Source organism: Oncorhynchus masou, chromosome 12 (assembly GCF_036934945.1).
Source record: "Oncorhynchus masou masou isolate Uvic2021 chromosome 12, UVic_Omas_1.1, whole genome shotgun sequence".
Classification (NCBI taxonomy): domain Eukaryota; kingdom Metazoa; phylum Chordata; class Actinopteri; order Salmoniformes; family Salmonidae; genus Oncorhynchus; species Oncorhynchus masou.
In genome coordinates, this window is record NC_088223.1 from 53,918,871 (window position 1) to 53,933,996 (window position 15,126).

A 15,126-nucleotide genomic window follows, 5' to 3' on the forward strand; every position below is an offset into this window, starting at 1 on the left:
TGCGCATAGCGCTATTCTTTTTATCCTACAAAACTCCCTTGTCTTTGCCGATGACAAGCATACCCAAAACATGATGCAGCCACCACCATGCTTGAAAATATGAAGAGTGATCTGAGTGGAGAAGTGCAACTGAAGCACAAAATTAGTCTGTCGAACAGAAATTACAATACGAAGCATTTGTTATGAGTTTAATCTTTTTCTCTTGTGAAAAATGCAGAACTCTGTTAATGCTACCCTGGTGGGTGTGTAGACTCCTGAGCTGAGCCATACGGCAGACTGAGCATCTAAACACTATCCAATTGGGGGGAGGGGGGAATTTGTTTTATGTCCCCCTACTTTATTCTGATATCCCCGTCACCCACTAATTAACTTGCCATTTTACAGGGCTCCAGATTGCGACCGTTTAATCGCATTTTGCAACCCTTTGACTTGGCTGTGCGCGAGTTACATTTTTAATTGGTTGCATCAGACAAGTGTTCTGATTATAACATTTCAAAATCCAACCACGGGGAAAACACAGCAATCCTTGAAGAGAGGAGGTTCTCTGCTTTCTGTAGGTAGGATTTTTTTTATTTCTCAACTGAATATTCAGCAGGATGTTTGATATAGCTTTGAGATACGGAGTGCAAGAACTGTGCATCGGCGATTGTGATTGCATAGGCGTCATTGGATAGTAGGCTACAACTGCGAAGTTTTGGGACATTACATTTACTGTTAGATTAATACATGGCTACTAGCAGTGGGTATTAGATTTAGAGTTGACGATCTAGCTAATCTTTTTGAGTTTCCATTTACTCAGGTGTAAATTAGCCCCAAATAAATTGGCCTATGAAATTAGTGCACATAAAGACGTAGGCAAATTCATCTCTTTTGAGCAAGAATTCTGGAGCCCTATTTTTAACAGCACAATATAACTTGTAGTCAACCCAAAATTCAAAATGGATTAGGTTGCACATCAAATGATTTAAAATCACAACCCGTGAGATGAAACAACTTATTTCTTGAATACCATGTCAGTAGTCTATTACACTTCTTATTAAAGCACTGTGAATGACTTTAAAATGATTACTCATGTTGTTCTGTTGTGTGACCCAACATTTTTGTGTATGAGATCAAATCATGGGCTGGTGCTCGCACAAATGATTTCACTCTTTGTAATGAAACAACTTTACCATGTTCATGTAAAAATGACCAGATGCACTGACTGTTTAAAGCAAAACTAGGAAAAGTATTCTTGTGAAACGGACAATCTCAAAGCCCCGATCAGCAGGTAGATATGCAATCGGCAAAAATGCGAGTTGTCCACTCCACTAGCCGACACAACTATGCCGGTAAAACACCATTTTCTACAGCACATTTGGTAACAATGACCCAGCAAATTACATTGGTTGTCACCCAACTACACTGAACAAAAATATAAACGCAACATGTAAAGTGTTGATCCCATGTTTCATAAGCTGAAATAAAAGATGCCAGAAATGTTTACATCCCTGTTGATGTGCCATGAGTGCTTGGAGTGGGGCATCACATGGAGAAACAATACCGAGAGTAATAGAGTTGTTTGGGGGGCAAGAGTCCTCATCCAGTTCTTTCCACTGGTGGGTGGAATAGTTCAAGTCGAGCTACTCATGTCTAACTTTCCCCCCTCCCCTCCTATAAAAGGTGGCTGTGAAAATCATAGACAAAACGCAGCTCAACTCTTCCAGTCTCCAAAAGGTGAGGACAATGAGATGCTGGGTTAATGCCATACGGTTGTTGTTTTGATTTGTGTGTTCAGATAGGGGCGGTTTATTTCTGAAATAGAAAGAATACAGCTCAAATCAAGAAGAGATTGTGACAGAGCATTGCTTATTCACACCCATCCTCTTGAAGCATCTTCCAGTCCCTAACCCCAATCTTCTCCTGAAGAGGGTAGTTCCCTCTGTGGGGCTTAGCACAGGATATGGGGGTAATTACAGGAAATTAGACCCAAGTACTTCCTGTCGTGATGGTTTGGGTGGGGTGCCAGTACTCTATTCAGAAATGTATGCATGGAGACATGCACACAGTGATTTTCACATACAGTCTTGGAGTGTAGAGTTAAAATTATATTGGATAAACTCTAACTTTGTCGCATATAAACTGATTGATCTTCTCTTAATGTCTCTGTTGTCCTGCCCATAGCTGTTTCGTGAAGTGAGGATCATGAAGCTGCTCAATCACCCAAATATCGGTGAGCTTTGTGCTGCTTTCCTTTTCAGATTATCAATTCCCAACCAAATAACAGAAACATGTCTTGCTTATTGGTGGAGGCTTCCGATGTAGAGGTCATAGTTCACATTTTGAAAATTGATTGCTAAGTTGTGATGGAAGGTGTTGTCTTGCTTGAATTGAACAAAATGTATCTTTTCTCTGTAGTTAAGTTATTTGAAGTTATTGAGACAGAGAAGACGCTGTACTTGATCATGGAGTATGCCAGTGGAGGTGAGTAAAGACCTACTCAGTTCAACCTGATCTGTTTTCAGCATTTAATAACATCAGTTCTGTCTAGCTTTATTCACATACTCTTTTTACTCACTCCTTTTATCCTCCTTTGTTTCCACTTCTTCAACACTCCCCTACATTCTGTCTCCCCCCTCAACCCCTCTCCTCAGGTGAGGTGTTTGATTACCTTGTTGCTCACGGGAGAATGAAAGAGAAAGAGGCCAGAGCCAAATTTAGACAGGTGAGAGACTGTTTGTCTGCTGGTTTCATTTCCTGTTATTGCCAATACTGTTTAAAAGGGAATGGCCATCCTAGCTGTTGCTCCTTGTCTTGCTACAGATCGTGTCAGCGGTACAGTACTGCCACCAGAAGTGCATCGTACACAGAGACCTGAAGGTGAGGATGGACAAGAAATGGGGAAGTGTTTTGATGTGTAATGTAGAGAAAGAGATGGCTCCATTTGTGACAAAATCAAGATTATTACATTATGAAATGCATAAAAACATTCCTTACCTCACGATACTTCAACTGGTGACTACCCCAGAGAATAAACAAGAAGGAGCACTCGGTTGCTGCGTATATCTGATTTTTACGTAAGCCTATTGTTTTTCCCGTCAATAAATCCATCAGATTTACCCAGCAACAGTGCTCCCTTTTTTCTCTATTTATTCTCCTGAATAGTCACCAGTAGAAGTATCCTGGGTTAAGGAATGTTTTTGGGATCCACCCTTTTTTTCATTTAAGCTGGGCTGAAGTGCCTTTTGAGTACACCTTTTTTCTATGTTCATGTTGGTGTTCTTTAAATATTTTTGTTGAAAGAACTGGTATCAATAGAAAATTATTTCTCTCCAGGCAGAGAATCTACTCCTAGATGCTGACATGAACATCAAGATCGCAGACTTTGGTTTCAGCAATGAGTTCACCATGGGGAACAAGCTGGACACGTTCTGTGGCTCTCCTCCCTACGCCGCCCCGGAACTGTTCCAGGGGAAGAAATATGACGGCCCCGAGGTGGACGTCTGGAGTCTGGGGGTCATCCTCTACACACTGGTCAGCGGATCTCTGCCTTTCGACGGACAGAACCTAAAGGTGGGCAGGGAACAGTGTAGGTGGAAGGGATGCATGGTAAACACGTGATGTTGTTGAATACCTACCCACACCTAACTTTAATCCTTGTCTGTTGCGCTCGTCTTCCCTTTAGGAGCTGCGCGAACGGGTTTTGCGGGGGAAGTATAGAATTCCCTTCTACATGTCCACAGACTGCGAGAACCTGCTCAAGAAGTTCCTCATTCTCAACCCAACCAAGAGGGGCAGCCTGGAGGTTAATAGTACCTCACCTAGCCACAGCCTCCGCTGGATACAAACCAGAATTGTGTAGAGACAACTGTTAGTACTGTGTTTTTCTATCCACCTCCCTTTCCCCATTAACTCCAAGACTCCGTCCTCTCTCTCTCTGCTTGTGTCCAGCAGCAGATCATGAAGGACCGCTGGATGAACGTAGGCCATGAGGAGGAAGAGCTGAAGCCCTTTATCGAGCCCCAGCCAGACTACAAGGACCCCAAGAGGACAGGTCAGCACCCCGACCGAGCGGGGGGGTGGAAGAGAGGTGGGGCAGGCGTCTGGTGGATGAGCTGGTGGCAGTAGAGGGGTTACTGGGGAAGGGGTTAGAGGTTAGAGGTCACATTAATTGGGGGAGGGCCCCTCTATCTGAAGGTAGTCTTATTTTACGTGCCCTGTTAGTCTGCCTACCTCTGTGTTGCGTAACATGCCCTTTGCTGTGTCAACATGTGCCTTCATGTTTAGTAAAACTAAATACTAAACTTTTTTTGTTAGACTCTAATGATATGCCTTTATGGTCTAACTATTTTGTCTGTAGAATCATGTGTTTGTGATCGGTTTGTCTCTGCAGTATGCTGCATGTGTGCGTAGTACTTCTGTCTTTGATGTGGTAGTACGGTTGACCTTTTCTCGCCATTCTGTCCAGATATCATGTTGCAGATGGGCTACTCTGCGGAGGAGATCCAGGACTCGCTCGTCAACCAAAAATACAATGACGTCATGGCCACATATCTATTACTGGATTACAGGAACTCTGAGGTACGAAGTGAATACACTCTATATGTAGGAGCAAAGTGTGTCCTACTCCTGCCATGGTAATATTTATGACCATCCCTCTTCTCCCTCAGATGGACGAATGCATCAGCCTATCAATGAAACCCCGCCCAGGAAGTGACCTCACAAACAGCAATGCCCAATCCCCTTCTCACAAGGTACAGCGCAGTACCTCATCCAATCAGAAGCCCCGGAGAGCAACAGATGCAGGTAGGAAGCTATTTGGATTGATGAGGATACTGTAAATGTACTGCTATTTAGGACAAATGCTCTTATTTTGGTTTCAACTATCTTTTTATATTGATCTCCGTCTTTGCGTCTCTGTCCCACTCTTTCCATTCTTCTGTTTCTTGTTCTTTTTCCCAGGTTCTTCAGCTTCTAAGCGTTCCCAGGGCGACAACAAGCACACAGCAGAGGATTATGGGAGGAAAGGTTCTGGCACTGGCAGCTCCACTAAAGTCCCTCCTAGTCCCTTAGCTGCAGCAGATCGTAAGAGGAGCACCCCAACCCCCTCCACCGTGAGTGGACTTATTGTTCTGCATGCCTGCCACTCCAGGGTTGATGGCATGTACACTACTGTACTCTACATCATATCCTCTATCGGTTCTACAGAACAGCATCCTGTCCACTGGTACGAGTCGCAGTCGAAACTCGCCAGTCCCTGAGAGAGCCACACTTGGGGTCCAGAACGGAATGGACAGGTAGACACAAGCACCCGCGCGCGCACTCTTACACACTCCCAATCACACACTCTCTGACATGGCAGCGGAGATCTGTTTTTGGGGCTAGTCACATGTCTAGGTGGCAGTGTTTACAAGCAGTGGCCAGCCGCCAGTGGATTTAACACAGAGCAGTTGGCAGGTGGATTCCCAGTGTACATACTAGAGGTCGACCGATTAATCTGAATGGCCGATTTAATCTGGGCGGATTCAAGTTTTCATAACAATTGGAGATCGGTATTTTTGGACGCCGATTTTGCCATGTATGTATGTATGTATATATATATATATATTTTTTTTTACAACTTTATTTAATGAGGCAAGTCAGTTAAGAACACATTCTTATTTTCATTGACGGCCTAGGAACGGTGGGTTAACTGCCTTGTTCAGGGGCAGAACGACAGATTTTTACCTTGTCAGCTTAGGGATTCAATCTTTCAACCTTACGGTTACTCGTCCAATGCTCTAACCACCTGCCTCACGAGGAGCCTGCCTGTTACGCGAATGCAGTAAGAAGCCAAGATAAGTTGCTAGCTAGCATTAAACAATCAATCATAATCACTAGTTATAACTACACATGGTGGATGATATTACCAGTTTATCTAGCGTGTCCTGTGTTGCATATAATCGACGCGGTGCGCATTCGCGAAAAAGGACTGTCGTTGCTCCAACGTGAACCCAACCATAAACATCAATGCCTTTCTTAAAATCAATACACAGAAGTATATAGTTTTAAACCTGCATATTTAGCTAAAAGAAAGGTTAGCAGGCAATATTAACCAAGTGAAATTGTGTCACTTCTCTTGCGTTAATTGCACGCGGAGTCCGGGTGTATGCAACAGTTTGGGCCGCCTGGCTCATTGCGAACAAATTTGCCAGAATTTTACGTAATTATGACAACATTGAAGGTTGTGCAATGTAACAGCAATATTTAGGCTTAGGGATGCCACCCGTTAGATAAAATACGGAACGGTTCCGTATTTCACGGAAAGAATAAACGTTTTGTTTTCGAAATTATAGTTTCCGGATTCGACCATATTACTGACCTGAGGCTCGTATTTCTGTGTGTTATTATGTTATGATTTGATAGAGCAGTCTGACTGAGCGATGGTAGGCACCAGCAGGCTCGTAAGCATTCATTCAAACAGCACTTTTGTGCGTTTTGCCAGCAGCTCTTCACAATGCTTCAAGCATTGCGCTGTTTATGACTTCAAGCCTATCAACTCCCGAGATTAGGCTGGTGTAACCGATGTGAAATGGCTAGCTAGTTAGCGGGGTGCATGCTAATAGCATTTCAATAGTCACTCGCTCTGAGACTTGGAGTAGTTGTTCCCCTTGCTCTGCATGGGTAACGATGCTTCGAGGGTGGCTGTTGTCGATGTGTTCCTGGTTCGAGCCCAGGTAGCGGCTCGGAGAGGGATGGAATCTATACTGTTACACTGGCAATACTAAAGTGCCAATAAGAACATCCAATAGTCAAAGGTATATGAAATACAAATGGTATAGAGAGAAATAGTCCTATAATAACTACAGCCTAAAACTTCTTACCTGGGAATATTGAAGACGCATGTTAAAAGGCACCACCAGCTTTCATATGTTCTCATGTTCTGAGCCTTAAACGTTAGCTTTCTTACATGGCACATATTGCACTTTTACCTTCTCCAACACTTTGTTTTTGCTTATTTAAACCAAATTGAACATGTTTCATTATTTGAGGCTAAATTGATTTTATTGATGTATTATATTAAGTTAAAATCGGTGTTCATTCAGTATTGTTGTAATTGCCATTATTACAAATATATATTTTTATAAATAGGCCGATTAATCGGTATCGGTGTTGAAAAATCATGATCGGTCGACCTCTCGTACATACACATTCTCACATACAGTCACACAGGAGCAGTTTTGAAATCGTTTATAATGGATTAGTGACACATTTTAGCAAGTATGAAAGAATCAAAATATACTCAAGGCCAGCTTACTCACAAAGTGTGAAACTGCATCTGCAATCAACTGAAACCATAATCATTTCTTGACCCTGATAGTCAGATCTCACTCTTTCATCTGGGATTTATGATGCTGGCTGCTTTTATATGCAGGCTACTTCCAGGCACAAAAAGGGAAGAATGTAGAGGGAACGTGTTTAAAGAACATGTTCTGTGTGGGAGAAGGGGAGCAGCGTTGCCAACAGCATGTGACTAAAACATGTTTGCTTGAAAGAGATGATGAGAGGGCAAACTGACACGGTGTGGTCAGCACCATCGCTACTAAACTAAACTGTATTGGTTGAAAACTAGCACACATTCTACTCACTGACAGAATGACGCTTTCACACGATGTTATGTCAAATATGTCTTTTTAATTTAATAGGGTTTTGTAACATTCACATTGTCCCCATTTAAAAAAAAAAGTGTTTTATTCCTTTATGCATTTTTTTAAAGCCACTTTTTCTTTCCTCAAACTTGTGTTCTGTTCTGACAGTTTCTCTCTCCATCTCTTCTTTGGGGTGCAATGCTTCCCAGAAGTAATGCAGTCTTCCATTAAGGGAGCTTAATGGAAGCTGTTCTGTATAGTCATCCAATACAAATCTGCCTTATCTGAGATCCTGTGTTGTCTGTGTTGTTTTCCTCCCTCCGTGTCCCCTCCGCTTCCTCCCCACTTCTAACCTTGATTATCCCATGGCCCTCTTCCACCCCTCACGGGGGAGGCGGTCGGCACTGGGTTTATTAATTTCTCTCCCCCAGCCTAACCACCCCAGGGTCCCGCGCCTCCACAGCCTCGGCAGCCGCAGTTCTCTCTTCCTCCTCCCGCCCCCGACACCACAAGTCCCTGTCCACCTCTGCCCATCCCACCCCCTCAGACATCCACGCACACCGGCCCAGGCAAGTGTCACCAGAGCGGGGAACACAAGGACAGTCACTCATCAGAAGGGAGAATAGAGGGGATATGAAAGGGTTTGGGTTAGATGGTCCCTGGTGGCAGTTCTCAGCATTGAGTATTCAAAATAGGTAGAGATGGATCACAGATGTAGGGGTTAAAAGGGTAGCAATATTGCTGGAAGGGCAACATTGAAAGCACCCAAATTTTTTCTGTCTGCCACTTTCCCCACCCCCTGAAACTCACCCTACAAGCACCCCACCTCTTTGGGAAATACCTTTCTCCCCAACACTTCTGTCCTTATCCAACCAGTCCTACCAAAAATATTGCACATGAAATCCAGAACCTTCCCAACCCGTGGTTCATGTGTACCTGCAAACCCTCAGTTACACCTCAAACACCATCACACTTTGAACGTGGCCCGGCCGGTGCCATGTTTTTGCCTTAGCCGGGACTCTCTCAGCTCCTGGCTGGTGTGCATGTCATGGAATCTCTTTTTAATACCTCCTGTAACTCCCTGTCCATACAAAATCTGACATCTCATGGGCCATGCACATTGTAAAAAAAATCAACAAAAACAATCCTAGGGAATGAGCTATAATGGTAGGATGTCATTCATTTATCAATTGGTTAACACGTAATCCACTTTATCACTACGTGGTTTCGCTGTAACCTCAATGACAATGAGTGAGTGGTCCATGACATAATCAACATTATCACAGCTCCATGCCCCTTCCCCAACCTTTCCTTCTTTGTAGTGATGCTGCATTTGTTGTTACCCTGTTAGCTGATCCTACTGTGTCACACTGATTTTGTGATAATGCAGAGTGCCTCTGATTTTAACACTCAACAAAGCTTCACTGGCCTCAAATTCCAAGTCTGTAGTTTATACCTGCTGCCCATGGCAGTTCAAGAGGCTGTAATCGTTTTCTGGGCAATATGTCATTTTACTAGGCTTCATCTTTCAAGATTAAAGTCAATCATGGGAGATTTTGCGGTGTGGATGGCATGTTGTAGCCTAATAGAAGCAGCTACATTGTTGCACACATTCCTTTAGCCAAAGTATAGAAATTATATGAATTTACTGAACTTTTGTTTCACCATCTCAAGCTCAGTTATGTTTTTATCATTCATTCTTTGTGGGAAATAGCTTCAGCAATGGGGAAAATGTTGATGTGCATGGTGATAATGAAATCTATAAATGTCTCCTCTGCCTACTCATTCTACTCCCAAAACTATAAAAACAGCACTGCCCCTCTGAGAACACCAGTGGCGTCTCCCTCTGCCCACAACGTCAGCAGTTCCACGGCGACTGAGCGATCCAACTTCCCCAGAAATGTGGCCACCAGAAGCACTTTCAGTGCTGGGCAGCAGAGGGCGACACGGGACCAGCATGCCTCCACCTACAATGGTCCCCCAGCATCCCCCTCCCTCTCCTATGGGAACAGCCAGGCCCGAAGAGCTGGGGGCACTGGTATCTTCAGCAAGTTCACCTCTAAATTTGTGCGCAGGTGAGAGAATGGGGGAACGGGGACCTGTGATGTGATTTTCTGTTTTGCTGATCACATCCTGGTGTTGAACATCTTGCCTTAAGTGAATGAGAGTGTGAGAATTACAGTGAGGTATTCATGTTTGTGCATTGTGATTTTTGGACTGTTCGTTCTTCTCTTCACTGTGTCCCTGTGATTATTTTTTTTGTCTGGACATAATGTGCTTGACTACAAGTACTCCCCTCTTTTTTTTTAGTTTGAGTTGGTTTGAAGCTGTACATGTTTTTGTTGCTATGGTCATTTGCCACATGTAATTGGAGCAGCTAGGGAAGTTACTCTGTGTAGAAATACCTTCAAATACAAATCTGAGTATCTTGCTATAGTTTAATTGTTTTATTGATAAACTGTACAACACTCAGAATGTAAGGTGTTATACACAGTGTACAAAACACAGTGTACAGAACACCTTGCTAATATTGAGAACACCTTGCTAATATTGAGTTGCCCCCCCCCCCCCCTCAATTCGTCAGGGCATGGACTCTACAAGGTATCAAAAGCATTCCACAGGGATGCTGGCCCATGTTGACTCCAATGCTTTTGTGTAAAGTTGGCTGAAAGTCCTTTGGTTGGTGGCCCATTCTTGATACACAGGAAACTGTTGATTTATGACAAACCCAGCAGCGTTGCTGTTCTTGACAAAAAACGGTGAAGCTTGGCACCTACTACCATTCCCCGTTCAACGGCACTTAAATCTTTTGTCTTGCCTGTTCAACCTCTGAATAGCACACATACACAATCCATGTCTCAAATGTCTTAAGGCTTAAAATTCTTTCTTTAACCCATCTCCTCCTTCATCTACACTGATTTGTAGTGGATTTAACAAGCGACATCAATAAGGAATCATAGCGTTCACCTGGTCAGTCTGTCGTGGAAAGAGCAGGTGTTCTTAATGTTTTGTACACAGTGTAAATATATCATAATTGGCATGCATGTCTCCCAACCAGTGCTAACGTTAGTCCTAATCCGAGTCCGTTCATCTAACTGCTCTGCCTTTAACATCCTGAAGACTATGGTAATGTCAAGCTACATTAACAGCTATTTAGTGACAAACTGTTTGGCTTAAGCAGCTCACCTCCTGAGGGACACCGGGGGGAGTATTCATCTCTTTCAGTTGACTGACATGTATAACAGATTTGCTGTGGTTTGTTTATGCGCACGTTTGTGTACATACAGTTTTCTTTTTCTTCCCCCTACCCTTTTTTGTAGAAATCTCTCATTCAGATTCCCCAGAAGGTAGGCAAAAATAACCACACCCTTGAGTTTTTCCTCAACTATTACCTTGTCGTATCTCTCCACTGTGAGGCTATTTTATGTGTCATGACCCTTTTTAAAAAATGTTTTTTTTTAATAAGGATTTATTTTTGTAACGATTTGCCTATTTATACTAACTCACCCTGCTCTCCATCGCCTGGTTCACCGTCATCTGCTGCTCTCGTCATCCCTCAGTGAATGATACTCCTCCCTTTCTGCTTTCTCTCATTCCCGTTTCCTTTTTGTCTCGGTTAGTGTTGAGTGTTGCCCTATGGGTCCTTGGCCAATTGAATAGAAAATCCTCCGTGCAGCCCAGTCTGATCATGCCATGCTACCCAGTGTGCATAAAGCTAAGAAGCTTAGAATACAGAGATGGTGATTGTTGAGAAGAACATGCATTCTTCTGAAATCTAATGCTATTGTCAGCTGCCTGTATTGTGGGAAGGCTTTCAACATTACATGCTCAGACAAGAGTAGGGATTATTGCTGTTGATTTTGAAAAAGTCACGTCACTGTTATTTTGGGAGTGATATCTCCTGCATTTCTTTTGTCTGATACCAGGCCACTGGTCCTTGCTTGCAGTTTGCACTAAACCTCATATTTCAGCAACGTCCTGCTGTTTTCTTTTTCTTAACTTGGCTTATTTTTGTTTCTATTTCGAATGAGTTCCCTGAAGTGTCATTTGAGCCGTCTGTTTCTTGGCACTAATATAATATTCTCAGCAACAAAGTGATAGAATTTTTTGATGTTTACTAAAACTTGCGTCAAGGAGTGCATGTATTTGACGTCGTATAATTGTGGTGGGCACAGACTGAAGGTTTTGGGCACCTTGGGAAACTGAGAATAGGTCCGCAGAATGCCTGCATATGCATCTGACCGATGCTGTTTTATTTTATTCTTATGGATGCCTTGCTGTGGGAGTTTGAGGAGAGGGGTTATTGGATGGTGGTGATGGGCCTTATTAACATAACAGACAAAGATGTGATCTCTGACTGTTCATTCCAGTTGTATGCTAAACAAAAATACAGCAGTATCCATGGATTGTGTGATTCCACTTCGGGGGGGAGGGGGTGTAAATCCATTTTTGGGGATTTGAAATAGAATTAGTAGAGATACCTAGTTTATTTCCTCATAGCCCTCTAAAATGTAGTGGAGCTCACATGAATGAAATCTATGGATACATACAGTATAATTTCTAAGAAATACTATAGAATCTGGAATTTGAAGGTGCAGAGGTTGCAATGGGAGTTGATGGTGTTTGTGCTAACCTGGTAATAAAGTCTAATTGGAATTTGGGGAGACTAAACTTTTGCCGATTTTCTTTGAGGAGCCCGTATGAGGGAGAGGGTCGAGATGAGGCCAACAGGTGAGGATTACGATAGTGACAATTTGATCAATCTGTTGATTCAGTGAAAAAAATGTCAATCAAATAATGATTAGATTAATTGATTTAGGTGGTGTAAAGAATAGCATGCTGATTATATGATCAGTAGTGCTCCTTCGGTTTTGACAATGTAAGCATTGATCTTTTAATAACAGAAAGAGACGCATGTATTCTGTTGCTCATTGAAGAGTCCATGTTAATGCACAACTTAAATGTTTCATGCTCATGCTGTCATTGGTTCCCCCTGTGATTGAATGCATTGTTAACCAACCCGTAACCTTGCTGTTTTGTCTGTTTTTCATTCATTCTGTCCTTGCCTTATATTTATTCTCCTTTCCTACTTTCTTTCCCAACTCAGACCCATGTTGACCACTGCTGAGAAGCTGGAGAAGGGCACTCTGGGCTCTGCAGGAGACGAGAACAAAGACTCCCTGTCCTCCACCTCTACGGTGCCCAGCACCACGACCCCGGGCCTGACCTCCAAGGACAACAAGCCCCGCTCGCTGCGCTTCACCTGGAGCATGAAAACCACCTCCTCCATGGAGCCCAACGAGATGATGAAGGAGATCCGGAAGGTTCTGGACTCCAACAGCTGCGAGTATGAGCTGCGAGAGCGCTATATGCTGCTGTGTGTGTCTGGGAATCCCGCCCGTGACGACTTTGTCGAGTGGGAGATGGAGGTGTGCAAGCTGCCCCGGCTCTCCCTTAACGGGGTTCGCTTTAAGCGCATTTCCGGCACATCCATCGCCTTCAAGAACATCGCCTCCAAGGTTGCGAATGAGCTCAAACTGTGAGCTTGTGGAAGAGGGGTAGTGATGATAACAATGAGTTGGACGGTGGATGGAGACAGACTGGAGCACAAAGGCAAAGAGGCTGAACTTTGAGACTGAACTGAGAGCTTTTGAGATGAAGGCAAAGGAGGATGGAGAGACTTTTTGGGTGGGTGGGGGGGAGCAAAGTGGCTAGGGGGAGGTTGTGTGTGTATAGACCGTTTTGAGGGGATTGTTAATTTTCTTGGGAGGGGATGTTTTTTTCAGTTTGGGGTTTCTGGCCCCTCTCGCCCCTCTGACTTTTCTGTTGTCTTCTGAGACCGTTTTGTTTCTCTTAAACCTCACAATCATATTTTTCCAAAATACATTTATTGGTGGAAAATATGAAAGGAAATTAGTAAAAAAAAAAATGTATGAACTGATTTGTAGGTTTTCTTATTTTTATTTTGAGCCCAAAATGGCCCTGGACTCAGCCAGCTGTAACCCTCAGGCCTTTCTCCCTTGCTTATCCTGCACCAAGCCCAATCTATGGTCTAAGCACCATGTTACTGTACTTGAGTATCTTGCCCCCATTTTCAGCTGTCTGTTTTGAACAGATGAAGAGAGCTGCAGTTTGACACTGAATGTACAACATGATTAGACTAATGTATCTGAGGTACAACGCATATTCACTACAGCTGTAAATTGGTTTTCACATCATGTTCTAATTTTAATCAGCTAATGACAGTTGCACAAGGTGTTTCCGTGTGGTCCAGAAAGCTTCTGCCATTTTTTACATCATTGTACAGTGTCTTACTTGAGGCTACCATGGACATGCAGACTTGAACTCTTTGCACTCTGATTGCGAGCCTTCACCTGCCTGCTCCCCAAGCCCCTTCAAAAATCTTTTTTTTTCTTTTTTTTTTATACAGCAGGGGTAATTTATCTGATTAAATAATTAAGGGCCAATTGATAATTATTGGTGGATTGTAATGTAATTAAGAGTTGCTGGTTGGTTTCAATGTGCTGCACTGGAATGTCTGAGTCAGAGTTCCTTTGCCTTTCTCTGGAGAAAATAATTATTAATATTGTTATTATAAGAATAAACAAAGTTGGATGATATCTTTGCTTTGCAGTTTTGTTATCTGTTATAGAAGCCCACTTTAATATGCCCACATATTGCTGATGAATGAAGAAAATGCAGAACAATTGTACAAGCTTAAGAGACTCACTATTTCACCATAAACATAGATATGCTACTAATGTATATAGTCGTTCAGAAAGTATTCAGACCCCTTGACTTTTTACACATTTTGTTACGTTACAGCCTTATTCTAAAATGTATTACATGTTTTTCCCTCATCAATCTCCACACACTAACCCATAATGACAAATGTTTGCAGATTTATATAATAAAAAAAATGAAAAACATACATTATTTACTTAAGTATTCCCTTTGCTATGAGACTCAAGCTGGAGCTCAGAGGCATCCTTTTTCCATTGATCATCCTTGATGTTTATATAACTTCATTGGAGTCCACCTGTGGTAAATTCATTTGATTGGACATGATTTGGAAAGGCACACACCTGTCTATATAAGGTCCCACAGTTTGACTGCATGTCAGAGCAAAAACCAAGCCATGAGGTTGAAGGAATTGTCTGTAGCGCTCCGAGACAGGATTTTGTCAAGGCATTGATCTGGGGAAGGGTACCAAAAAATGTCTGCCGCATTGAAGGTCCCCAAAAACACAGTGGCCTCCATCATTCATTCATGGAAGATGTTTGGAACCACCAAGACTCTTCCTAGAGCTGGCCGCCCAGCCAAACTGCAATCGGGAGAACGGCCTTGGGCCGGGAGGTGACTTAAAAACCTGATGGTCACTCTGAGTGAGCTCCAGAATTCCTCTGTGGAGATCATTCCAGAAGGACAAGGATCTCTCCACCAATCAGGCCTTTATGATAGAGTTGCCAGACAGAAGCCATTCCTCTGTAAAAGGCACATGATAGTCTGCTTGGGAGTT

The 15,126-nt window shown here is 43.0% G+C and overlaps 1 protein-coding gene across 13 annotated transcripts in view; it reads left to right on the top strand.

Annotated features, from left to right (window-relative positions):
* The window catches only part of LOC135550417 (serine/threonine-protein kinase MARK2-like), a 28,453-nt gene extending 14,226 nt beyond the window's left edge, over positions 1-14,227 (top strand). For 3 of the 13 annotated variants that reach the window (XM_064981209.1, XM_064981199.1, XM_064981208.1), the window contains exons 3-19: positions 1,663-1,716; positions 2,164-2,212; positions 2,398-2,463; positions 2,634-2,704; positions 2,803-2,859; positions 3,316-3,552; positions 3,665-3,784; positions 3,931-4,069; positions 4,448-4,560; positions 4,650-4,785; positions 4,942-5,093; positions 5,188-5,276; positions 8,039-8,176; positions 9,419-9,682; positions 10,928-10,954; positions 12,300-12,338; positions 12,715-14,227. In XM_064981209.1, coding sequence (XP_064837281.1) covers positions 1,663-1,716; positions 2,164-2,212; positions 2,398-2,463; positions 2,634-2,704; positions 2,803-2,859; positions 3,316-3,552; positions 3,665-3,784; positions 3,931-4,069; positions 4,448-4,560; positions 4,650-4,785; positions 4,942-5,093; positions 5,188-5,276; positions 8,039-8,176; positions 9,419-9,682; positions 10,928-10,954; positions 12,300-12,338; positions 12,715-13,150 — 2,187 coding nt within the window. In that variant the 3' untranslated portion in view covers positions 13,151-14,227. The remainder of the gene's footprint in view (positions 1-1,662; positions 1,717-2,163; positions 2,213-2,397; positions 2,464-2,633; positions 2,705-2,802; positions 2,860-3,315; positions 3,553-3,664; positions 3,785-3,930; positions 4,070-4,447; positions 4,561-4,649; positions 4,786-4,941; positions 5,094-5,187; positions 5,277-8,038; positions 8,177-9,418; positions 9,683-10,927; positions 10,955-12,299; positions 12,339-12,714) is intronic. The other 10 variants (XM_064981201.1, XM_064981203.1, XM_064981205.1 and 7 more) reach the window with 10 other exon arrangements.
* The last annotated feature ends 899 nt before the right edge of the window (positions 14,228-15,126 follow it).